The 21813-nt window shown below is 39.5% G+C and overlaps 1 protein-coding gene across 3 annotated transcripts in view; it reads left to right on the plus strand.

Annotated features, from left to right (window-relative positions):
- LOC149156811 (uncharacterized) overlaps positions 1-21813 on the plus strand; it is a 186564-nt gene that overhangs the window by 142019 nt on the left and 22732 nt on the right. For all 3 annotated transcript variants that reach the window (XM_089438616.1, XM_089438615.1, XM_089438617.1), the window contains 3 exons: positions 2782-2852; positions 3175-3232; positions 18118-18361. In XM_089438616.1, the coding sequence (XP_089294742.1) occupies positions 2782-2852; positions 3175-3232; positions 18118-18361 (373 nt within the window). The remainder of the gene's footprint in view (positions 1-2781; positions 2853-3174; positions 3233-18117; positions 18362-21813) is intronic.

A 21813-nucleotide genomic window follows, 5' to 3' on the forward strand; every position in this document is an offset into this window, starting at 1 on the left:
ATATCTTTTCTAGATTAGCAATCACATCAACATTAAAGTAAATTGCAGATAGAACATAAACATAGATCGTAGAAGACAACCCAAGACAAGAGGACACAAGATGTGGTGCACCGTGCTAGCCAGGGATAAACCCCAATGTGGGGAAACCCTTGATCAATTCTTCTTATATGTTCTTCAATAGTTCAACAAAGATAGAGAGAGAGAAAGAGAGAGAGAGAGTACATTTACAACAGAACTCAACATTTGACTTATCTAAATAAGAGCATAGATCATCTCTAAGAAGATGATACATGATATAGCTGATCTCAGTTGAAGACATGCTGCTTCAACTGATTCTCCAAGGTGACTCCTTCACCTATCATTATGCTGCACCTCGTCATCATGCTGCACCTCACCGTGCTGCATCGCGCTGCATCCAACATCACTATGTTGGACCTCATTATCATGCTACACACCTAATGCTGCACCTTCCGATACTGTGACATCGAGCTGTACCTTATCATAATGTTGTCACTGCTCATACTGCTGCACCATGGTTGCTTGCTGTCCCATGCAAGCACCATGTCCTTACTGACCCATCTATCATGCTCCATCATGATAGCATTTGCAACACCTTGCTGTTGCTGCTGTCCTGTTGTGCCATCATGCACCATGCCATTGCTGTTGTCTCATTGCATCATGCCATCATACTACGAGCACTGCTGTCCCATTGTTAGTGACATTGCTGCTCCTATGTGGCGGTATCCAACACCTAAGAAACCCCTCCACATGGCTGCTAATAGATTCTCCAAGTGTCTAATACATCAATGAATAATCACTATAGATGCTGCCACTGGTTAGGGCATCTAACCATCAAGTCTTCCCCTCCACTTTGGCTACTACAGGCTGCAAACAAATCCCATTCAAACTGATCCAAACTCATGGACCCAATGCAAGGCATTAATGGAGAACATACATACCTTTGTACTGTTGTTCATGGGCAGAGTTCTGGTCACTGGTTAGGGCAACCTACAGTCTTATATCCAGCCTTCAATTCTGCCCAGATCTGCTGTTAAGTAGTGCGGTTGCCCTTTGTTAGGAGGCTGACCCTTCTTGCTGTGGTTCTGGGCAGTCTAGCCCTCTTTAACAACCTCGGCCTGCCTGTAATTATTGCGGTACCCTACAGCAAGACTGTGTAGGGTTACGGCTGCCTTTCCATGGATCCGCACCCCTCCAAAGTGCCCTCAAAATTGTCCTATGTCTGCGACTCTTCCAGCAAAGGGAACTCGGCCCTCCTTCACCCTGAAACAAGGCCCTAAACCAATAGTGTTTAGCCCTTAGGGGCTTGGCCTAGCACACCGCATATTTGGCCTCCATTAGGGCAACTCGGACCCCAAAATTGTCCTCCCATTCCACACTATTCCAGCCTCCTTATGCTGCGGCTAGGGCATGTTATCACTGCGGCTAGGTACAACTCGTTTAGGGCCTCCTCTATAGTGTTATTTCTCCATCCTAGAACTGCGGCTAGGTTCCTTTAGGCAGCGTATAGTTGCTGCCAGATCATCCTCCTTAGAACTGCATTAGGGCATCCTCCTTAGGACTGTGTTAGGGCTTGTAGATTGCAGCGTATAGGCTTCCTTCCCTCCTGCGTCTTAGTGCTACTTCCCCCTATATTTCTCTCACACTAAAACCCAAGACAAGTGGTGAGAAATCAAGAGAGAAGTGTGTGTGAAAATGACTCTCAACTCATCTCCTTTTATACTAGAACGTTGAGCACATGTGGGGGTTATTTGGTTGCTGGCTGACCTTGACGAATTGTCTTATAACACAAATAAATTCATAACTCCATGAATACTTATCGGAATTGGATGATCTTTAGATCAATCCTACACCTCTTGATGAGAGGGTTCCAAGAAAAATATCAGCTGCCATAAATAAGATGACCCACATGGAGTTTGGCCCTAGTTGCCAATTTTAACATCTTCTTTTGGCAGTTGGTCCAGGGGGCACTGATCTCCTTGTACCCTCCTTTGTGGCATCTGTCCATGGAGTTTTTGACTTTGGAGTCTTGGACTGTTGGTGGTTTTTGTATGTATCCGGTTTTTTCCAGCTGCACTTTCTTTCCTAGTTTATGGAGTTTGGATCTTAAGCTAGATATGTTTGTGGCTTTTGTAGGAGTGGCATTTGCATTTCTGCTTTGTATTGATCCTTTTGTATGTACTTAGCAGTCCCATTGACTTATTTGTGGTCATTTTTTGGACCCTAATAAAATTATCTTATCCTATCCGTCAAATCATGTGGGTCTAGTGCCACCAATGTCATTTTTGTCTTCTAAAAAACCCCATTGGTTTGTAGCTTTCTTCTTTGCTTTCCTTAGAAGAACCTTCCTCAATCTCCCTTGGCAACTTGCAAGTAGGCAGTTTCCTCTCTTGAATGCTCAACTCTCAGTTAGAAACCCTGAGGATGTTCTTTGCAAAGCCACAATCTCGCCCTGATAAGCAAAGGTGAAGATTGTTCACCTGCAACAGATGCCCCATTGTTGTACTAAACGCATCCTATTCTCAATTTGTATTTCCTATCTTTGGCTGTTAATTAGACTGATTTCTTCCTCTAGTAGCTAGGTTTCTTTGTTTTTTTTAACCTTGGGGAAAAATGCTAAACATTTATCCTAGTGATAATTGTTCAATGTTACTATGCTTTATTTTAGAAGTTAGAAGTCTTATAAATTGTGTCCTAATTCACAGTGAAGATGTATATATCGTGTATGACTAGATTACTTATGAGCTTTATTCCATTTCGTAGGAATCCAAAAATAAAGCACAAATATACGATCTGGAAAAGGCTGTTTTGAGGAAGCTGCAATTTGAAGTCAGGTAAACTTCTAGTGAATTATCATAGTCAAGATTAGACTATGATCTTTGACAATATCTGATTGAGTATTAACCTTTCACAAGTTGTGTGGTAGTAGTTGGGAATGCAATCTGTTCATGTCCCTTAGTTGTTTATGGTTATTTGCAATTTAATTGATTTTTCTATATTAGCATCAAGTGTGCAGTTGTTACAGTGCAGAGCTTAGATGGTTCATCTTATCATGGAACTTTTGGATAGAAAATAAACAGAAAATTAATATGTGAAGTGGCTAGCTCCATATTGTGATAGATTGATGTTAATTTTCAACTTTTGTTTATTTTTCAGCGAGCGAGAGCGTCATGCCATGAACAAGCTTTTGGAGAGAGCTTTTAGTCAACGCACGGTGAGTGTGCTTTGCTTCCATAATCCTTCTTAGATTCTTCGTTGAGATAATATTATGCTTCTGACAGTAAATTTGAGATCTGAGCTGTTTGAGATCACATCTTTATCTTTGATGTTTGCTTTTAGCTGGATAATTACACTCTCATTTGATGTCTTAATTTTGGTCTTGTTGGTGGCCCAATTGACTGTTTTTGGAAATCTGCAGATATTAATGTGATTGTTTTCTTTATTTCTTCTTTCTGGGATTGGATAACCATCTTTCAAACACTGCTTGATGCTTGTGATTTTTAATAATTGATTTTGTTTTGCTAATTGCTGTTCATAATGTAATGACACTGACTGTTACTGCTTATGCGAATTATTTTGAATGAAGTTTAAATCGATTTATTTTTCCATCGTTGCTGTTTATATCCCTGTTTTGTTTTGCAACTTCTTTGGTGGGTCAAAATCTGCTTGAAACTGTTTCTGGATGAGCTAAACCTATGGATATGACTTATGAAAGTGGTCTTGTTTGTTTCAACATTCACCTGTTCTTCAAGTGCTCTAATTTTTGTAATGTAATTTCATCCAAACGGGTTTTTAGGAGGTGCGAGATTTGTGTTTATTGGAATTAAATTTCAAATACCAGTGCACATATATTTATACTTCAACTGTTTTTATTCCCAGAAAATTATTAAATAAAATTCTGAATTTCTGTGAAAATAAAGTCACTGGTCTTTAACTTTTAATTGCAGCGGACAAATAAAATCAGAGAGATCAATTACATTACAACACTAAGTATACACCCTAACAATTTGTTGATTTGGGGTAGCATCGGATGTGCTCTAGCCATGAAAGTTGGTGGAGAGGCTAAGACACATGAGATCTCCAAGACCCATAAATGGTTTGGACAGATAGTACCTAGTTTGGGAGATATTAAAATAATTAACATGTTTAATGGAATTCTTAAGTCTTAACTTAGGAAAAATAAAATATTAGTGGATATTAATATAAAATTGGGTTAGAAGGGTTCAAAAGTCATGGATCAACCAAATCTAATCTTAGGCCTTGATTAGAGATTTAATCTTGGTCGTTGATGGATCAACGAGAAAAGTATAAGAAGAGGCTTGAGGGTCAGTGGGAGAACACACAAGAGTGATCAGTCATTCTATTCTCTAGAGTGGGGTTTGCTAAGAGAGATAGAATCAGTGATCAACAGTGAGGGGCAGTGAATATATAGCAAAGAGGTAGAGTTGGTACCAGAGAGACAACACAGAGCTCGGAGAGGTTAATGCAGAGGCACCTGGAGTCTACGCAGAGGCAACCAGGAGCTGCGTAGAGCCAAGAGAGGCCAACATGTGAGATGCAGAGGGTCTAGGGGTTGACACAGAAGCTTCAGAAGCTGACGCAGAGGCTAGCAGAGCTGACGTAGGGCCAAGAGGTAGCGCTGGGAGGATTTCGTGGGACAGACTGGGAGCTGGTGAGCCAGATAGGGTGACGCAGTCCCTATCAGAGTGACGCAGAGCAGTGGAAGCCGCAATTGTTGCTGTGGGATTGTTCCTCTGGTGATTAATCAATCGGAATATTTGTCTCCGAGGAGAGGTACTACTGCCGAAGGCATTCTTTGTTGGGTGAGCCATTTCTGGCACCCTGGTTGTATTATGAAAACTACATAACAATAAAATCATTTGAATAGCTGCACCGACTTTCCCGCATTAGGTTTTTCTGAGGACATTGGTTCAAAAATAACGGTGTCACTTGTGTGCTTGTTTTCTTTAAGTTGATGATCTGTAGATGTTGATACTGTACTTGTGTTTATTTTCAGTATTTACATGGTAAATAACTTGTTAGGTAATTAAACTAGTAGGAAGAAATAAACCAGATAGTATAGGAAGAATTTCTAATGGGTTAGACTTAGAAATTCCAACATGGTATCAGAGTGTGGTTGCAGGTCACAGGATGACTAAAGGCATTAGCTAGCAGAGCAGTAGCAGCAGAAACAACTGTCTCGAGTGATAGAAGTTGTTCCTAGCAGAAATTAGCAAGGAAGGGGTGATGTAGAGGGCCTGCGTCATCAGTTCGAGCTAGGAGGAGGATCAGCGCAGAGGCAGAGAGGAGTAAACCTGACCTATGTAGTGCTTGATCATCTTTCTTAGTCAGGAAGGATCGACGCTGTGGCCAGGAGGTGCAGATTTTGCTGGTGCCGGGATTGCACAGAGCCTAGAGGCTCAGTCCTTCAGTTGCTGGGGCATAGGAGGCTGTGGGTAATTTACGGAGCAAAGCTGGTGGGGTACAGTGGTTAGAACAGTACCTAATAGAGCAAGACCAAGGAGGAGGGAGTTGCTGCCGAGGGGGATTTCTAGCCAAGGAATCCAGATCAATGGTGCAGTTGCACAGACGATCAGAGTGGGGCAACTTGACGTTGGCAAAAGGATTTCCAGAAGGGAAATCGAGACTCAAAGGGAGTCGAACCGAGAACTTCCAGATGGGAAGTTGAGAGACTTGGAGGAGTCGAAAGAAGAGCAGCGAGATGGTCGTGAATGGGCTGAGAGATCAGGATAAGTTGGACGGAGCGTCCAACTTTGTGGTCTGGAAGGCCAGGATCTTGTCCATTCTAGACAGATATCGCATCAAGGACTTCCCTTGAAAATGATAGCGATCCCAGTTGACCTAGCTGATAATGAGAAGTACGAGGAGGTAATGGCCAGCGCGAAGTGCATCATTCTTGATGGGGTCAAGGATCATGTAATACCACATTACCGAAAAGGACATGGAAAATGCGATGTGGGAGGCCCCGAAGAAATTGTACCAGCATACTTTCATGCAAAGAAAGATGTTACTTGAAAATTAGCTGCGGTCATACTAGATGTAGAAGGGAGAGAAGATAGATGTCTTCCTTGATCGATTGAAGGAGATCGGGACCAACTGACTTCCATAGGGGCGATGCCAGATGAGGAGATGTTGGTGAGGACCGCACTGAATGCAGTTTCCGAGGATTGGGAAGTGTTTGTCCAGAGCATACTGGGCAGGTCGAAGCTTCCAGATTGGGAAGAACTGTGGGTGGATCTTCGTCAAGAAGAGATCAGACGGCTGACCAAGGCGGGGAGTAGCAGTAAAGGGGTCAAGATCAAGAAGGAGGAAGAAGAGGATGTGACTCTAGCATTTGCGAGAAAGCAGGAGAAGCAGAAGAAGAAGGACCTCTCCAAGGTCAAAGCTTCCATTGTGGGGAACTGGGTCATTTTGGGAACTAGTGTCCGAGGAAGAAGAGCAAGGGAGAGGCTTCCGAGACCAAGGCAACGCTAGTGAGGGCGGAGAAAAAAGTCGAGGAGGATGATGACTGTGCCATGAGTGCTCATGTGCCACTTGAGAAAAAGTGGGGAGACATTGAGCTGTAGTCAGATGGACTATAGGCGATGAGGGGCAGGATCCTTGAGGTACCCAACCTCTTGGATCATACCTTGCTACGGGAGCCTCGAAGAGGAGTAGCAGGACTGGTAGATGTCAGTAGAGATGGATGCAGATGGAGCGACAAAGAGTGCTACAGTGCAAGAGTCCTGAGATAGCTTGAGGCTATAGTGCGAGAAGGACGAGAGTGTTGCACCAGTGCAGGATGGCACAGAGAGGTATGCAACGATGCGAGATGCATGGAGTTGTTGCAGCAGTGCAAAGGTCAGTAGAGGGAGCGCTTGTTAGCGGTAGAGGGAGCTTCAACATCGGGAGTGTTTCTAGCCTAACAGGGATGTTAGATGTTGGGTGGATTAGTTACATCCTTCTCAGTAACTAAGTTGTTGTGCAGTAGCAGTATGCAGTAGCACGATGCAACATGAGGAGAAGGGGATGTAGTGCAGATGCAGTGCTGGGTGTATGGACCAGCGACAACATGGATGCAGAGGGAGCTGCTGTACGGATGCAACAGTGGCAGTGGCAGGGCCATGGGCAACAATATAGGATACATTAGTGCAGAGGATGTTGGGTGGGGAGGCCTAGCATCAACACAGGGATCGATGCTGGATAATTAGGGTAATATTCAACGAGTATTACTAGAGCACAATCCTCGCTAAGAGGGAGTGTTGATTTGGGTAGCATCGGATGTGCTATAGCCATGAAAATTGGTGGAGAGGCTAAGGCACATGAGATATCCAAGACCCGTAAATGGTTTGGATAGATTGTATCCGGTTTGGGAGATATTAAAATAATTAATATTTTTAATGGAGTTCCTAAGTCTAAACTTGGGAAAAATAAAATATTAATGGGTATTAATATAAAACTGGGTTAAAAGGGTCCAAAACTCGTGGATCAAGCCAAATCTAATCTTAGTTGTTGATTAGAGATTTAATCTCGGTTGTTGATGGACCAACGAGAAAAGTATAAGAAGAGTCTTGAGGGTCAGTTGGAGAACACAAAAGAGTGATTAGTCATTCTATTCTCTAGAGTGAGGTTTGCTAAGAGAGATAGAATCAATGATCAACAGCGAGGGGCAGTGAATACATAACAGAGAGGCAGAGTTGGTACCAGAGAGACAACATAGAGCCCGGAGAGTTTGACGCAGAGACAGCTAGGAGCCACGCAGAGCTAGGAGAGGCCAACTTGTGAGACACAGAGGGTTTAGGGGCTGACATAGAAGCTCTAGAAGCTGACGCAGGGCCAAGAAGTAGCACTGGGAGGATTTTGTGGGACAGACTGGGAGTTGGTGAGCCAGATAGGGTGATGCAGTCCCTATCAGAGTGACGCAGAGCAGTGGAAGCTGCAATTGTTGCTGTGGGATCGTTCATCCAATGATTTATCATTCAGAATATTTGTCTTTGAGGAGAGGTACTACTGCCGAGGGCATTCTCTGTTGGGTGAGCCATTTTTGGCACCCTGGTTGTATTCTGAAAACTACATAATAATAAAACCCTCTCAATAGCTGCATCGATTTTCCCGAATTTGTTTTTTCTGAGGACATTGGTCCAAAAATAACGGTGTCACTTGTGTGCTTGTTTTCTTTCAGTTGATGATTTGTAGATGTTGATACTGTACTTGTGTTTATTTTCAGTATTTACATGGTAAATAACTTGTTAAGTAATTGAACAAGTAGGAAGAAATAAACAAGATAGTATAGGAAGAATTTCTAACAGGTTAGACTTAGAAATTCCAACACAAATTTCCTTCATTAAAATCCTCAGGAAATTCTGGGCCTAGACCCACAGAGAAAAATAAATAGAAAAATGCACTATTGGAACCTGTAACTCAGCCCTCATTGGAAAAATTGGCCAACCAAAAACTTAACCTCCTAAAGAACTCGACCCTAAATAAACTTGGCCACCACCAACAAATCGGCCCTCCTTGTATGACCCGTGCGAACTCAAGAAAAATTAGCCTCTGCACACCTTGACCTCCTTTGCGCCTCAACTACTCGTCCTCTCAATTTTCTGAACTCGGCCTCCTGGAAATACTCCTGAAATTTTCCTACACTCTTCCTCCCTTCTCTTCAATCTAGCTGAGCCTCTCACTCTAGAGAAAATCACTTCCTCCACTTGTGTGTCTTCACCTCTCCCTTAGGCTTATTTTATAACTTCATTAAGCCAAATCCATAGCCCTAATCGACTAAGTGATTGATGGTTGAGATTAAAACTCGCCTCACTTGAGAACAACAATTGAGATCATATTTGAGTCACTTAATAATTTTATTATTTATCCTTATTACTTTGGCTTAGTAGTCCACAAGTACTTTTCCTAAGTTAGACATAATAAAGAAGTCACAAATCACTTACTCGATCAAGAAAGCACTTAAATAGGCAATCAACCATCTCCTATATGCTAAAACACCAAGATCATGTAGAAGACCTTTCAAAGCTACTAAAAACTTCAACACTCCCTCCTAGCAAGGAAGGGATCCTTCACCACTGCCATCTTGTCCCTGTAAAACATGAACTTCCCTTCCACTAGACGCTTGTTGAGAATATCTGCCACTTGCTCCTCTATGGAAGAGTATTGCAATTTGACGACACCTCTTTGGACCTTGTCTTTGATGAAGCGATATCTGATCTCTATATATTTGGATTTGTCATGGAACACAAGATTTTCAGATAGCTGAATGCAATTCTGATTACCACAATGAATCACTTTGGGATCCAACTCAAGACCAAATAACCCTGTGAGCATCTTGCACAGTCATTGGGCTTCACAACTCGCCAGACTCGCTGCCTTGTACTCTGCCTTCGTTGAGCTAAGTGCCATAGACTGCTACTTCCTGCTACACCATGAGATCATGGTTGATCCCAAGTTGGAACAACATCTAGATGTGGATATTCTATCCATAGCACTTCCAACCCAATCTGAATCTATGTACCCTTGCAAATCTACTCTACCAACTTCAACGTAGCTCAATCCAAAGTCCACTGTACCACGCAGGTTTCTCAATACAAGCTTTGCTTCCACCTAATGAACCTATCTCGGCCCCACTATGAATTGGCTGAGTGTGTTCACAATAAAACAAATATCTGGCCTATTGTTAACTAGATACATCAAGGACCTGTTCAATTGCCTGTACAATGTGGGATCTACCAACTCACCCTCAGAAGCACTCAACTTCTTCAAGTTGGTGTTCATTGGTGTAGACATTGACTTTTAGTCCTCCATTTGAAATCTCCTTAGGATCCCAATTGCAAACTTGCCTTGCCCTAGGAATATCTCTCCTAGCTGTTGCCACACCTCCAATCGCAAAAGGCAATGCATCCTGAGTTACCGGAAACGTCCCTACCAAACCCCAGAAACGTCATTCGACGTTTCTGAAATGAAAACGGGCACGAAATGGCATGAAAATGGCATGGAAGCGACACAAAAATGTTTCGGTTTTTTGGAAATTCAGGATCCTATTTTTGAAACGTTTCCATTTTTTTGGAAACACAGGATCCTATTTCTAAAACATTTCGAGCATTTTTAACGGTTTTGTATCCTTTTCCAGAGTTTCTTGACTTGGATATGACGTTGAATGCCATGCCTAATATGACTTTGTTTGATGAGGAGGCACCAATAATTGCATCTTCAAGTGGACATGGCATGAAGACATATTTGATGATATGTAAATGTAATGTATGATGATGTTTTAAACTTTTGAACAATGAACATTGAATTATGAATACCATAATGTCATATGATAGCAGACTACCAGTCATAGTTCATTTTGTAATTTGTACTATGTAGTGTGCATTTAGCATTATTAATTTTGGTGATGATGTTGATGATTGAAATTGGAAACAAAAACTTGATGATATGTTGAATGTTATAATAATCACTAATGATGATGACAATGTTTATGCTGAATTGATGATGATGATTTGTTTATGTGGAATTCATGATGATGATTATGTATTTTTAAATATAGAATCTAGATTCTAAAAGATGAATGGTAATATGAAAGTTTATTTTGTCACGTATATATATATATATATATATATATATATATATATATATATATATATATATATATCCTTTCCTTGCCATATCATATCCAGATTTTTTGAAAATTCGTCGTATCTGTTTCAAACCCTATTTCTGTATCCATTCCCATATCCATTTCAATGCAACTTAGAATGCATCAAGTATTATGAATATAATTCATAACAATTAGATAAATAAAATAAATATTAATTTTAAATAATTAAATATTATTTAGGTTAAATAGTCATTAAATTAAGTGCAAAGGCATGTCTAAAAGGCATGCCCATTCACAAAAGGTCACCTGCGAAGGTATAAAAGCAGGGTCCTCATTGTATAATCATATATCATCTTATAAATTTTATATATAATAATAAATTATTATTATTAAATACCTGTGTCTATTTTACAATTAAATCTATAAGCTATTAGTCTTCTTGTTTCAGCGTAAGTTTTTATGCTACAGTGGTATCAGAGCTATGGCACACGATATAATCATGCGGGCCTTTGAACATAGTTCGCCGCACAATGTGCCATTACGTTCACATCTTGATTATGTTGAACATTTTAGTACTCAAGAAGCATTTCAACGACTAGAAAAATCTTTTGCAAAAGTTAAAGAATGTCGAAACAAGATTAATAATAAGGGAGATGATCTAGGTGAGGATTCAAATAAAGTTGATCGTGATGAGAATGACGATTATCTAGACCAAGATAATGATTCTGATGACATTGATATAGATCAAAAAGATTTTGTTTAGAATAATGATATAAAACATTACACAATGAGTGAACAAGCAGGATCTGATATCATATTGCAAAAACGCGGTAGTCTAGAAATACCTAGAAGCAAAGATTTTGAAACCAAAAGTTAAAATAGTTATAGAGATGCAATAGCCACCAGCAGAGTCTCGGAAATCAACTATACAAAATATAGAGATGGGAAACCGAAACAAACAGATATGAGAACTGGCCACAGATCAACAAAACTGATGTTGCAGATGATAGGGTGTTAAAACAATACAATATAAACGAACATGATGGAGAGGCATCTGAGATAAGCCTGCATGACAACTATAGTGTTGAAGTACCTAAGAGGTTACCATTTGTTTCTTGGTTGTTTGACCATCTTGCCTCCAACAAACAGCCTTACACATCTTCACAACCGAAGATGCAATTTGCTGAGCAAAGCAATATTTCCGCCCAGACGAGAAGCCAAATTGATGAAACCGAAAGCAGTGTTAATGCTAAATCATTAGGAAGTTCTTTGGTTGGCTCAGCTAAACACGTTCAACAAATCTTAACAACATTGATGGAGAAGTTTTGGATAATAATACAGAGATCGCAAGAAAAAGCATAGTTGAAGGGCTGGGTGATTTTCATGAGAGGAACAAGAATTTTGATGTAGAAGTCGCAGACAGAAACAAAAAGAGATCCAGACCTGAGTCTCCAACTTCTGAGGATGGAAATAATAGAATCATAAGCGACACTGATTTTCCTACAATCAAAAGACCGAAGCTACAATTTAAGCCAGAGTTGCCTGCAACTCCAGTTGTATCTACTTGCCCAACAAAATCTATTAAAAGGTCGGCTACTACCAACAAAGTATTTGGAACTCCCAGAAATACCATAAACAAAGAAAAAAGAGGTTTTGTGTTCGATAGGTTAGGGGAAAAGATCGATCCACAGACGAAAGGACAAAGCAGAGTAGCTGCCAATGAAGTACCCAGCAGCGTAGATTCTGAAAGTTCTAGCTGTCAAAATAGTTATGGGGAGACGAAGAACAGGAAAACCCACGAAGCCCTACCCTTCGTCCATTGCAATTACTCTAAAAAAAAGGATGGCAACTGCGATGGAGGTGATGGAGTAGTTGACGCGGACTGGACATGCGTCGACAACCAACACATTGGGCACATAACTATTCGAACGGCGGGAATGGTTCAGGCAATTACAACCGTGTTTGTTCGGGCACCAAAAGACTTCGGTCAACCGACGCAATTATGCAAATCCCTCCGATGCCTTTTTTCAGTCAACGTTGCAACCGGTCTCGGTCAACCGTACGTCGTCCCTCATCAGAAATAAAAAAACGAAAGTATAAATCTCTTAATAGGAAAAAAAAACGAAACTATATATATATATATATATATATAGAATTTAATTATATGATTATATGTTATATTATAATTAATATATAGTTTCTAATTAATTATTAATTTTTTTAAAAATAAAATAAAAATTATTATAAAAAAAATATTAAAAAAAATTAAAAAATATATATATTTACTTGAGTTATTATAAAAAAAATTTTGAGATTTAAAAAAAAAAGAAATTATACAAGTTGAGCAGTGACATCAAGTTACTTATGCCAGGGTGATAAAATGCAAGTAATGCAAGTGAAGAAAATTCTTCTGGATTAGGGCGAAGGAAACTTCCAACAATATAGCTTTGAGGACAAAGCTTCTGAACAGAGAGGCTATGTTATGAATATAATTCATAACAATTAGATAAATAAAATAAATATTAATATTAAATAATTAAATATTATTTAGGTTAAATATTCATTAAATTAAGTGAAAAGGCATGTCTAAAAGACATGCCCATTCACGAAAGGTTTCCTGCTGAGGTATAAAAGCAGGGTCCTCATTGTACAATCATATATCATCTTATAAATTTTATATATAATAATAAATTATTATTATTAAATACCTGTGTGTATTTTACAATTAAATCTACAAGCTATTGGTCTTCTTGTTTTAACGTAAGTTTTTATGCTACATCAAGCCAATGTCCTTAATCTCAAACTCTAAAGCAAGGTCCTCCTTGCACATTCTTATAAGATTCTCTGATCCCATCAAGAAGAGATCATCCACATAGAGGACCAAGATAAGTAGTTCACCCTCAATAAGTACATAGTACAAGTTGGAGTCTTCTTCACTTTTCGTGAAGCCCAAACCAAGAAGATATCTATCAATCATAGAATACCGTGCTTACGGAGCTTGCTTCAACCCATAAAGGGAATTCTTCAACCTGCATGCATGATACCCTCTACCATGCACCTCAAAGCCTTGAGGTTGCTCAATATACACCTCCTCCCTAATCATGCAATTGAGGAAAGCAATTTTCGTATCCATCTGATTTATCCTCCAGTTCATCTCTAAAGCAATAACTATGATTGCCCTAGTAGATGCATATCTGGTGATATGAGAAAATGTCTCCTCATACTCCACTCCCTCCTTCTGGGAGAACCTTCTCGCCACAAACCTCGCTTTGTACTTCATGACACTACCATTAGTTGCATGCTTTCTTTGAATATCCATCAAGAAGTGACCACAAACTTTCCCTCCAGCCTCGACACCACGTCCCACACATCATTCCCTGTGATGGAGCTAAACTCCATGACATCCCTCCATACCTACTCATATGCAACCTCCTAAAAAATGGAAGGCTTAGACTCACTAACGCTGCTCGATAAAGCCAAATAACTGGAAAATCTCGCTAGTGGTCTACTCTGCTTGAAGGTTCTGCTAGGTGCTTCCACATTCTCCTGAACATCTTTCAAGGTCTGTTTAGCCCATCTTGGCTTCCTCCTATTAGAGCTTGAAGGAGCATTTTGCTCATCCTCCAAATCTACAGGATGTGTCTCTGCTACTAGTTTTGCTGATACCTGCTCAACCTTAGGAGCCTTTTTCTCTTGATCTTTTACCCCTATTGGCTCTGTACCATGAGACCTCCTAAGGGTCTTTCCCTCCTCGAATCTAGCATCCCGATTGACAATGGATCTCCTCTCCCTTGGAATGTAGACCCTATAGGCCTTTGATTCCTCATTGTAGCCTACAAAAATGCCCTTCTCTGATGAGGGCTCCAACTTAATGCTCTTCTCTATAGGAATGTGGACATAAAACAGACTACTGAAGATGCATAGATGACTCATCTCTAGTCACACTTTGGTAAACATCTCCTGAGGAGTCTTGTCCTCCAAAACTTTGTGAGGAATCTTGTGTTGCAAATAAACAATTGTATTATAGGCCTTTGCCCACAAAAACATAGGCAAGTCTTGATCATAGATCATTGCCTTCGTTGCTCCCACTATAGTCTCGTTCATTTTGTTGAGGGTCGTAACTTGTAAGACACTATGAGTTCCTTCTTGATCCTTGCCTCCCTGCAGAAATCTTGAAACTCATTGGATGTATACTCACCCCCATTATCAGATCCTAGTACTTTAATTTTCTTTGGTTTGATTCTCCACAAGAGCTTTGAACTCTTGAAACTGACTGAAGACCTCTCCCTTGGTCTTTTGGAAGTAGATCCATGTCTTCCTAGAATGGTCATCTATGAATGTTACAAAGCATCTAGACCCCGTGATTGATTCCATTGACATAGGACCGCATATATTGAATGTAGCAAGTCTAGTATCCCCTTTACTTGGTCTCACTGTGAAGAAACATTGCTTTGGCATGCTTGCCAAGCGCACTCCCTTTGCACACTCCCTTCCGCTCCACCTTGATCTTTGGAAAACCTGTAACCATCCTCCATAACATAGGAAGAGCCATCTAGTGTCGGTGCCCCAACCTCCTATGCCAGAGCTCACTTTGGTTATCACTCTCATGTACAAAAGGCTTCATTAATTGTCCTCTCAACAAATATAAGTTGTTCTCCCTACTCCCAAATACTTGCCTTTTACTGAGATCATCTTCTTTTGCCTAATAGCTACTTCACTTCCCATGAAACGAACCTCTAGTCCTCTGTCCTCCATGGTCGAGACTGAAAGGAGATTAGTTTCCAACCTCGATTACTGTAGATGTATTTCCCTTGCTCTTCTTCTTATTTGGACATTGTCTGGCAAAGTGACTGAACTTACAACATGCAAATCATTTTACTTTGGTCATGTCCTTCTCCTTTTTACTTTGTCAAGATACCCTCCACCCTAGTTCTTCTTGGCCTTCCCTTTGCCCTTCTTTTCTTGCACAATAGAGCAAGTTTTTCAACCCGACCACCACTCTTATGTTGTCCACCAGTTATTGAACTCTCCCATTTTTTTTGGGTTAATTCATCCCACAACCGCCTCCAATCAAGGAGCTATCTTCACTAGCTGCGAATAACTCACAACTTCTTCTATAGCTGACAACTCATCACAATCCTGCTAGATCTTGGTGAGATATGAGGTTACAGTCTTTGATCTGTTCATTCAGATGCTGTTGAACTTTTGTCACAACACCATTAATCTTATTCTCATTTTTACTCTGATAAAGACTAGTTATGGTTGCCCATATCTAATGTGCTATGTCTTCCTTATTATGTGAGGAATTATATGATCCCTCACACCATCCAAGATAATATCCATCACTTTCACATCCTTCAGATTGTGCTTGACTGCTTGGGCAGGGTCAGAAGGAACCTGGATCTTTGTGCTTGCAAAATCCCACAAACCATTCATTTTCAAAACATTGGTGATCCACTCCTTCCATGGACTAAATATAGTGTCCCCATCCCACTTGTCTTCATATCTCAAGCTCATTGATTCCATTTCATAAATTGACCATGGCCACAAAACCCTAGTTGCAAAATAATTTTTATTTTGTTGTAAAAAGGATCAACTTCTTGTAAAACTCTTGTGATCTCAGATCTCTCCCTCAAAATTTTTGTAGCTCTGATACCATGTGAAATTTCCAATACAAGTCCAAATTTATTTATACCACAACAATTTTTATTCCCAAAAAATCATTAAATAAAATTCAGAATTGTTGTGAAAATAAAATCACTGGTATTTAACTTTTGTCGCAAAACCCTAGTTGCAAAATAAAAAATCATCTGCTGTAAAAAGTATCAACTTGCTGTTGTAAAACTCTTGTGATCTCAGATCTCTCCCTCAGAGTTTTTGTAGCTTTGATACCATGTGAAATTTCCAATACAAGTGCAAATTTATTTATACCTCAACAATTTTTATTCCCAAAAAAATTATTAAATAAAATTTTGAATTGTTGTGAAAATAAAATCACTGGTATTTAACTTTTGAAATAAAATATTTGCAACAGAAAAATAAAATTAGAGAGATAAATCACATCACAACAGTGATATACACCCATAACAATTTTACTTCATTGAAATCCTCTGGAAAATCTGGGCCTAGACCCACAGAGAAAAGTACACAGAAAAATGCACTGCTGGAACCTGTAACTCAGCCCCTGTTGGAAAACTCAACCCACCGGAAAATTGACCTCTTGAAGCATTCGACCCTTTAGGAAACTCACCCTCCACCACTAGCAAATTGGCCCTCCTCACACGACCCTAGCGAACTCAAGAAAAATCAGCCCATTGGATAAATCAACCTCTCCACAACTCAACATTCTTTGCGCTTCAACAATTCGGCATCTCTACAACTTGGCCTCCTTTGCGCTTCAGCGACTCGGCCTATCGATCTCTTGAGCTTTGCCTCCTGCAAATACTTTTCAAATTTCCCTATACTCTTCCTCCCTTCGCTTCAGTCTTGCTGCGCCTCTTGCTCTAGAGAAAATCACTTCCTCCAATTGTGTGTCTTCACCTCTCCCTTAGACTTATTTTATAACTTTATTAAGCCAAATCTCTAACCTTAATCTGCAAAGTGATTGATGGTTGAGATTGGATCTCGCATCACTTGGGATCAACGGTCGAAATCATATAAGTCAATTAAATAATTTTGTTATTTATGCTTAGTATTTTGGCTTTATAGTTCACAATAATTAATTGACTTTAATTATTGTACTTTTCCTAAGTTACACTTGAGAAAGAAGGCATAAATCACTTATTCCACCAAGCAAGCACCTAAAGAGGCAATCAACCATCTCCTACATGCTAAGACGCCATGCTCATGTAGAAGACCTTCCGAAGCTACCAAGAGCTTCAACAATTGGGACCAGATGGTTCCATGGATTAATGGGTACATCTAAGTCGACATATTAATGATGAGGGAGAGGTTGTCCTGGTCGTAGTACTTATTTTACTGCTCTAATATAACTATGTGCCTGACTCAGCTTACTAGACTTTACATTGGCAAGCTTGGGTTGAGTCTCTCTTCAGTGGTATTTGAAACCTACACACATCTGCTATATCTTATGTGAATATCTTGTGTATTATTCCAATTGAATCAATTAATGTGAAGCCTGGATCTTTCAATCAATTAATAAGACTTCAACTGTTGTAGATATTGATAAACAAATCTTTTTTTAAGTGCTTTTGATGTGTCCCATTTTGTGCATTGATATTTTTAACAAGATATGGTAAATGGCTGCAATGATGCGGGCATAATTTGACATCCTTGCTTAATATCAGAAGATTGAATTTTGTTATGTCTTCCCAATTTTGGTTTCTGGGAACTTTGCATTGGACATATATGACATTTATAACAGTATCAGAATTGAAGAGCATGACAATGAACATATGTTTGATAGATAAGTTATTCACAGTTTCTTTCCAAAGACAATCTGCTGATAGGTAGCATTTTTGGTGATTCAGGGATGCCGAGGTACAAATGTATCTGTGAAGAGCTCAGGGAGCAAGGTTGCAAAGCAGGCTGCCTTGGCTTTTGCAAAGAGGACGGTAGAAAGGTGTCGAAACTTTGATGCAACGGGTAGGAGTTGCTTTACTGAAGGCACTCTGAAGGAAAAGCTTTTCTGTATAAATTCCAAGGAAACAGACATAAACTCTACAGCAGATACAACTGAGTGCAAGACTCTCCCAGCAAATTTAAATTCTGGAGGTACTCCAAGCCACTTGTATATGAAGTTATCGGGTCTAGTTCTTGAATTTTCATATCCAATCACAATGTTGTTTATTGGAATTATTACTGAAATAGGCTATTGTAGAAAGATTATATCGAATTCTCTGCTTTGAAGCTCTATAATTTCAGCTCGTATGTGGAATCGTCTGTCACACCCTACTGTGAAAGCAATCAGATGCAGAAATTGGTGAAGGAAAATCTGTTTGTGCTAACTCTACTGGTGTGGAATTCACGAGTATTCAAGCCTTTGCATCCTTAATCATCAAAGGCTGTTTCCTTGACATTAGAAGACCACAATTTAAATTTTATTGGATTCCAATATTCTATTGTGGGGATTGACTTGTTTTTGAAGCTGTGGATGCTTGGTTTTGACCTTCGGATAGAAACAACAAACCACACTCATATCTGGCTGGTGCTCATTTTGTTGTGGAATATTGGGTCAAAATCAATTCTGGAGATCATAGGTATCAAGATAGGCTACATGTTAAGGTTCTTGAGCCAATTCAGGGAGCATAGGCTAATGGATACATCAGACAGTGATCGGTGTCTATGTGGAAGTAGACATTGACAAAGGTAAGCATTTGTATGTAGAGATAAAAATGGGTGATATGACAAGGCTACAATCCATAGCCTTTGGGAACATATGGTTTACATATATATTTTGTAGGAATATGGTCATTTCTTAGAGGGCATGCTACATAAACCTTCTGAAGAACTTGATGATGGCTTCATAAAATTCAGGCTTTAAAAGTAGCCTTTAAAAGGGAATAAAGACCCCAAGATAAGATTATTTTATAGTGTCTAACAAATGACCACAAATAGGTCAATGGGATTGCTAAGTACACCAGTGTCATTACAAAGCAAGAGTGCAAAAGCTGACCCTATAAAAATAACATACAAGCATATTTAACCTATAAGATCTAAGATTTAGAGTCTCAGATAAAAAAGGATAATACAAATCAGTTCTGAAAACATGAAAATGCTAGTGTTGTTCAGAGCTAAAAGCTTGGGAACAAGAGTGTCTAGCATGGGAGTACTTGAGAGGGAATCTCAATTACTCTTAATGTAGTCACTCGAAAATGAACAGGAGGACAAACTATCAGCCAAGATGTAAAATTCCCAACCAACAAGGGAAATATTTGTATAAATCAGGAAGGCTGCCAATTGTTACCTCAGTTGCTCTTCTCCACACTTAGGTTGGATCTTCTCCAACACAATGTTGAGAAACAAAGTGCTGGATAGATTAAAGCTTGATTACTCTTACTTGATAATTACTTGTGAGTGTTAACAATCTTCTTTTGATTTATATTGTTCTCATCAAACAATTATACAAAACCTCAAAGCATAAAGATCACAAAGAGACAAAGAACACTAGAAATTAGGCTCCAAGCTAGGGCAAAGCCCCACCGGGGGGGGGAGGGGGGGAGAACTCAAAAACTCCTTCTCTTATAGAATCAGATCAAAATGAGATATCCAAGACCCAAGACCAAGACCAAGACTGCCACAAAGATCCAAGTCAACCCTCCAACCAATTCAAAGTCAGCAAAAGTCAATGCTGGTCAGACCTTCTGAAATATGGTCAAATTGTAGAAATTTCAGACCTGCAGTGAAGGGAGAATTTTGGACCTGTAATTTTCACAAAGTTGCCCCAGAAACTTTGCGTGTGTGAGCAGAAACAAGCTAGAGACACCTGAATTTCACTCTTCTTTGACTTCTCTCTCTCTTTTGACTTTATTCCTTTTCTTCTTGTCTTTTGGCACATAAATCGATGTGATGATGAGTGAGTGAATGAGGTCGAGTTGACTTGTATAAATACATGTCCAAGAGGGTCGAGTAGCTGCCTCTAGGCTGACTTGTCCAAGGAGGGCCGACTTGGTCTTGTGTTGAATTTCTGACTCAAAATAAAAATCTTTTTGTTTTCTTTTACAAAAAGTCCAAATTGGGACTTGACTCAAATATATTTCCTTTGACTTTTTATAAATTCTTTTTGACTCAATTGACTCTATAAGCATGAAGAACATGCTTTGATAAAAAATAAAATAATAATAATAATGAATATAATCAATGATAAAAATTACATTTTATTACATTATGAAGACCGACACTAGTTACATTTTTCAACACTCCCTCTTAACTAGGGAGGTATTCATAATGACACAACAGGATACTCTCAAGTTGAAATATTCATATAAGAAAGGATCTATATTGGTAAACATCAATGGTGATTTACATCATCATAGCCAACATTGTCAAAAATAGAAAGGCCTTGACTAACAAGCTCTATCTCTCTATTAGGTCAGAGCACAATGCTAGGGAGCATAAATTTAGACACCGTCGCATCTTAGGTACATACCTCATCCGGGTGTTTCTAAGGTATGACCTCACAAGACCATTTCCTAATCCAAGGAAAGGTATGTCCTTCGGACCATTCTTTACGAAGTCCATGTATCCAACTTAGGATGCTAATCCTAGTCAATCACAACACATGACTCAAGAATGTACGTCCTTGATGCTTATCCAATCCACCATTCTCCAAGCTAGTGCCTTTACTAGGCTTGTGACTGTTAGTCTTGGCCATAATACATGACACATGGAGAATACGGTGTCCACCCTCGTTCCCTCTCAATCAGGGAGGAGATATCAACAAGCCCAATCTTGTCTCTCAAATACTCAAGTTTCCTGTTAGGAAGAAAATTTGTCAATATATCTGCTATTTGTTTGTCAGTGGAGATGTATTGTAGCTTTACGATTCCATCCTGCACCAAACTTCAAATGTAGTGATATTTGATATTAATGTGCTTCGTCTTTGCATGGAAAATTAGGTCCTTTGTCAACTTTATGCAACTTTGATTGTCACAACATATGATTGTAGAGTCCAGAGATCCTTCAAACAAGCTCTGTAAGTAACTTACAAAGCCAATCTGCTTCTCAACTAACTTCACTAGCTGCAATATATTCAACTTCAACAGTACTTGATGCAATTGAGTCTTGTTTTCTACTCATCCATGAAACCATAGCGAATTCCAAACAAAAACAACCACCCGTAGTACTTTTTCCATCTGCATCACTGCTTGCCCTATCCAAATCTGTGTAGCCCAATAACTGAATCTCATTACCTGCAACATGTCTCAAGCAATGATGTATGATCCCATGGAGATATTTTAAGATATGTTTAGCTACTATCGAATGGTCATGTCTGGGCTCCATTTGAAACTAAGAGTGTTCATTGCAAAACATATATTTGGCCGAGTGTTCACGAGGTACATCAAACAACCAATTAGTAGTTGGGAGATTGTTGGATCAACAAAACTTGAGTCTAAACTCAGCTTCTTCAAATTGGTGATCGCATGTGTTGTCATAGGCTCTCACCACATCTCGTGTTCTCTTCTCTTGGCTTGTCTTTTGCGATTTATGTTTATGTTCTACCTGCA

Source organism: Pinus tabuliformis, chromosome 9, assembly GCF_031772625.1.
Source record: "Pinus tabuliformis cultivar Carrire ecotype Pingquan chromosome 9, CPIR1, whole genome shotgun sequence".
Lineage (NCBI taxonomy): Eukaryota > Viridiplantae > Streptophyta > Pinopsida > Pinales > Pinaceae > Pinus > Pinus tabuliformis.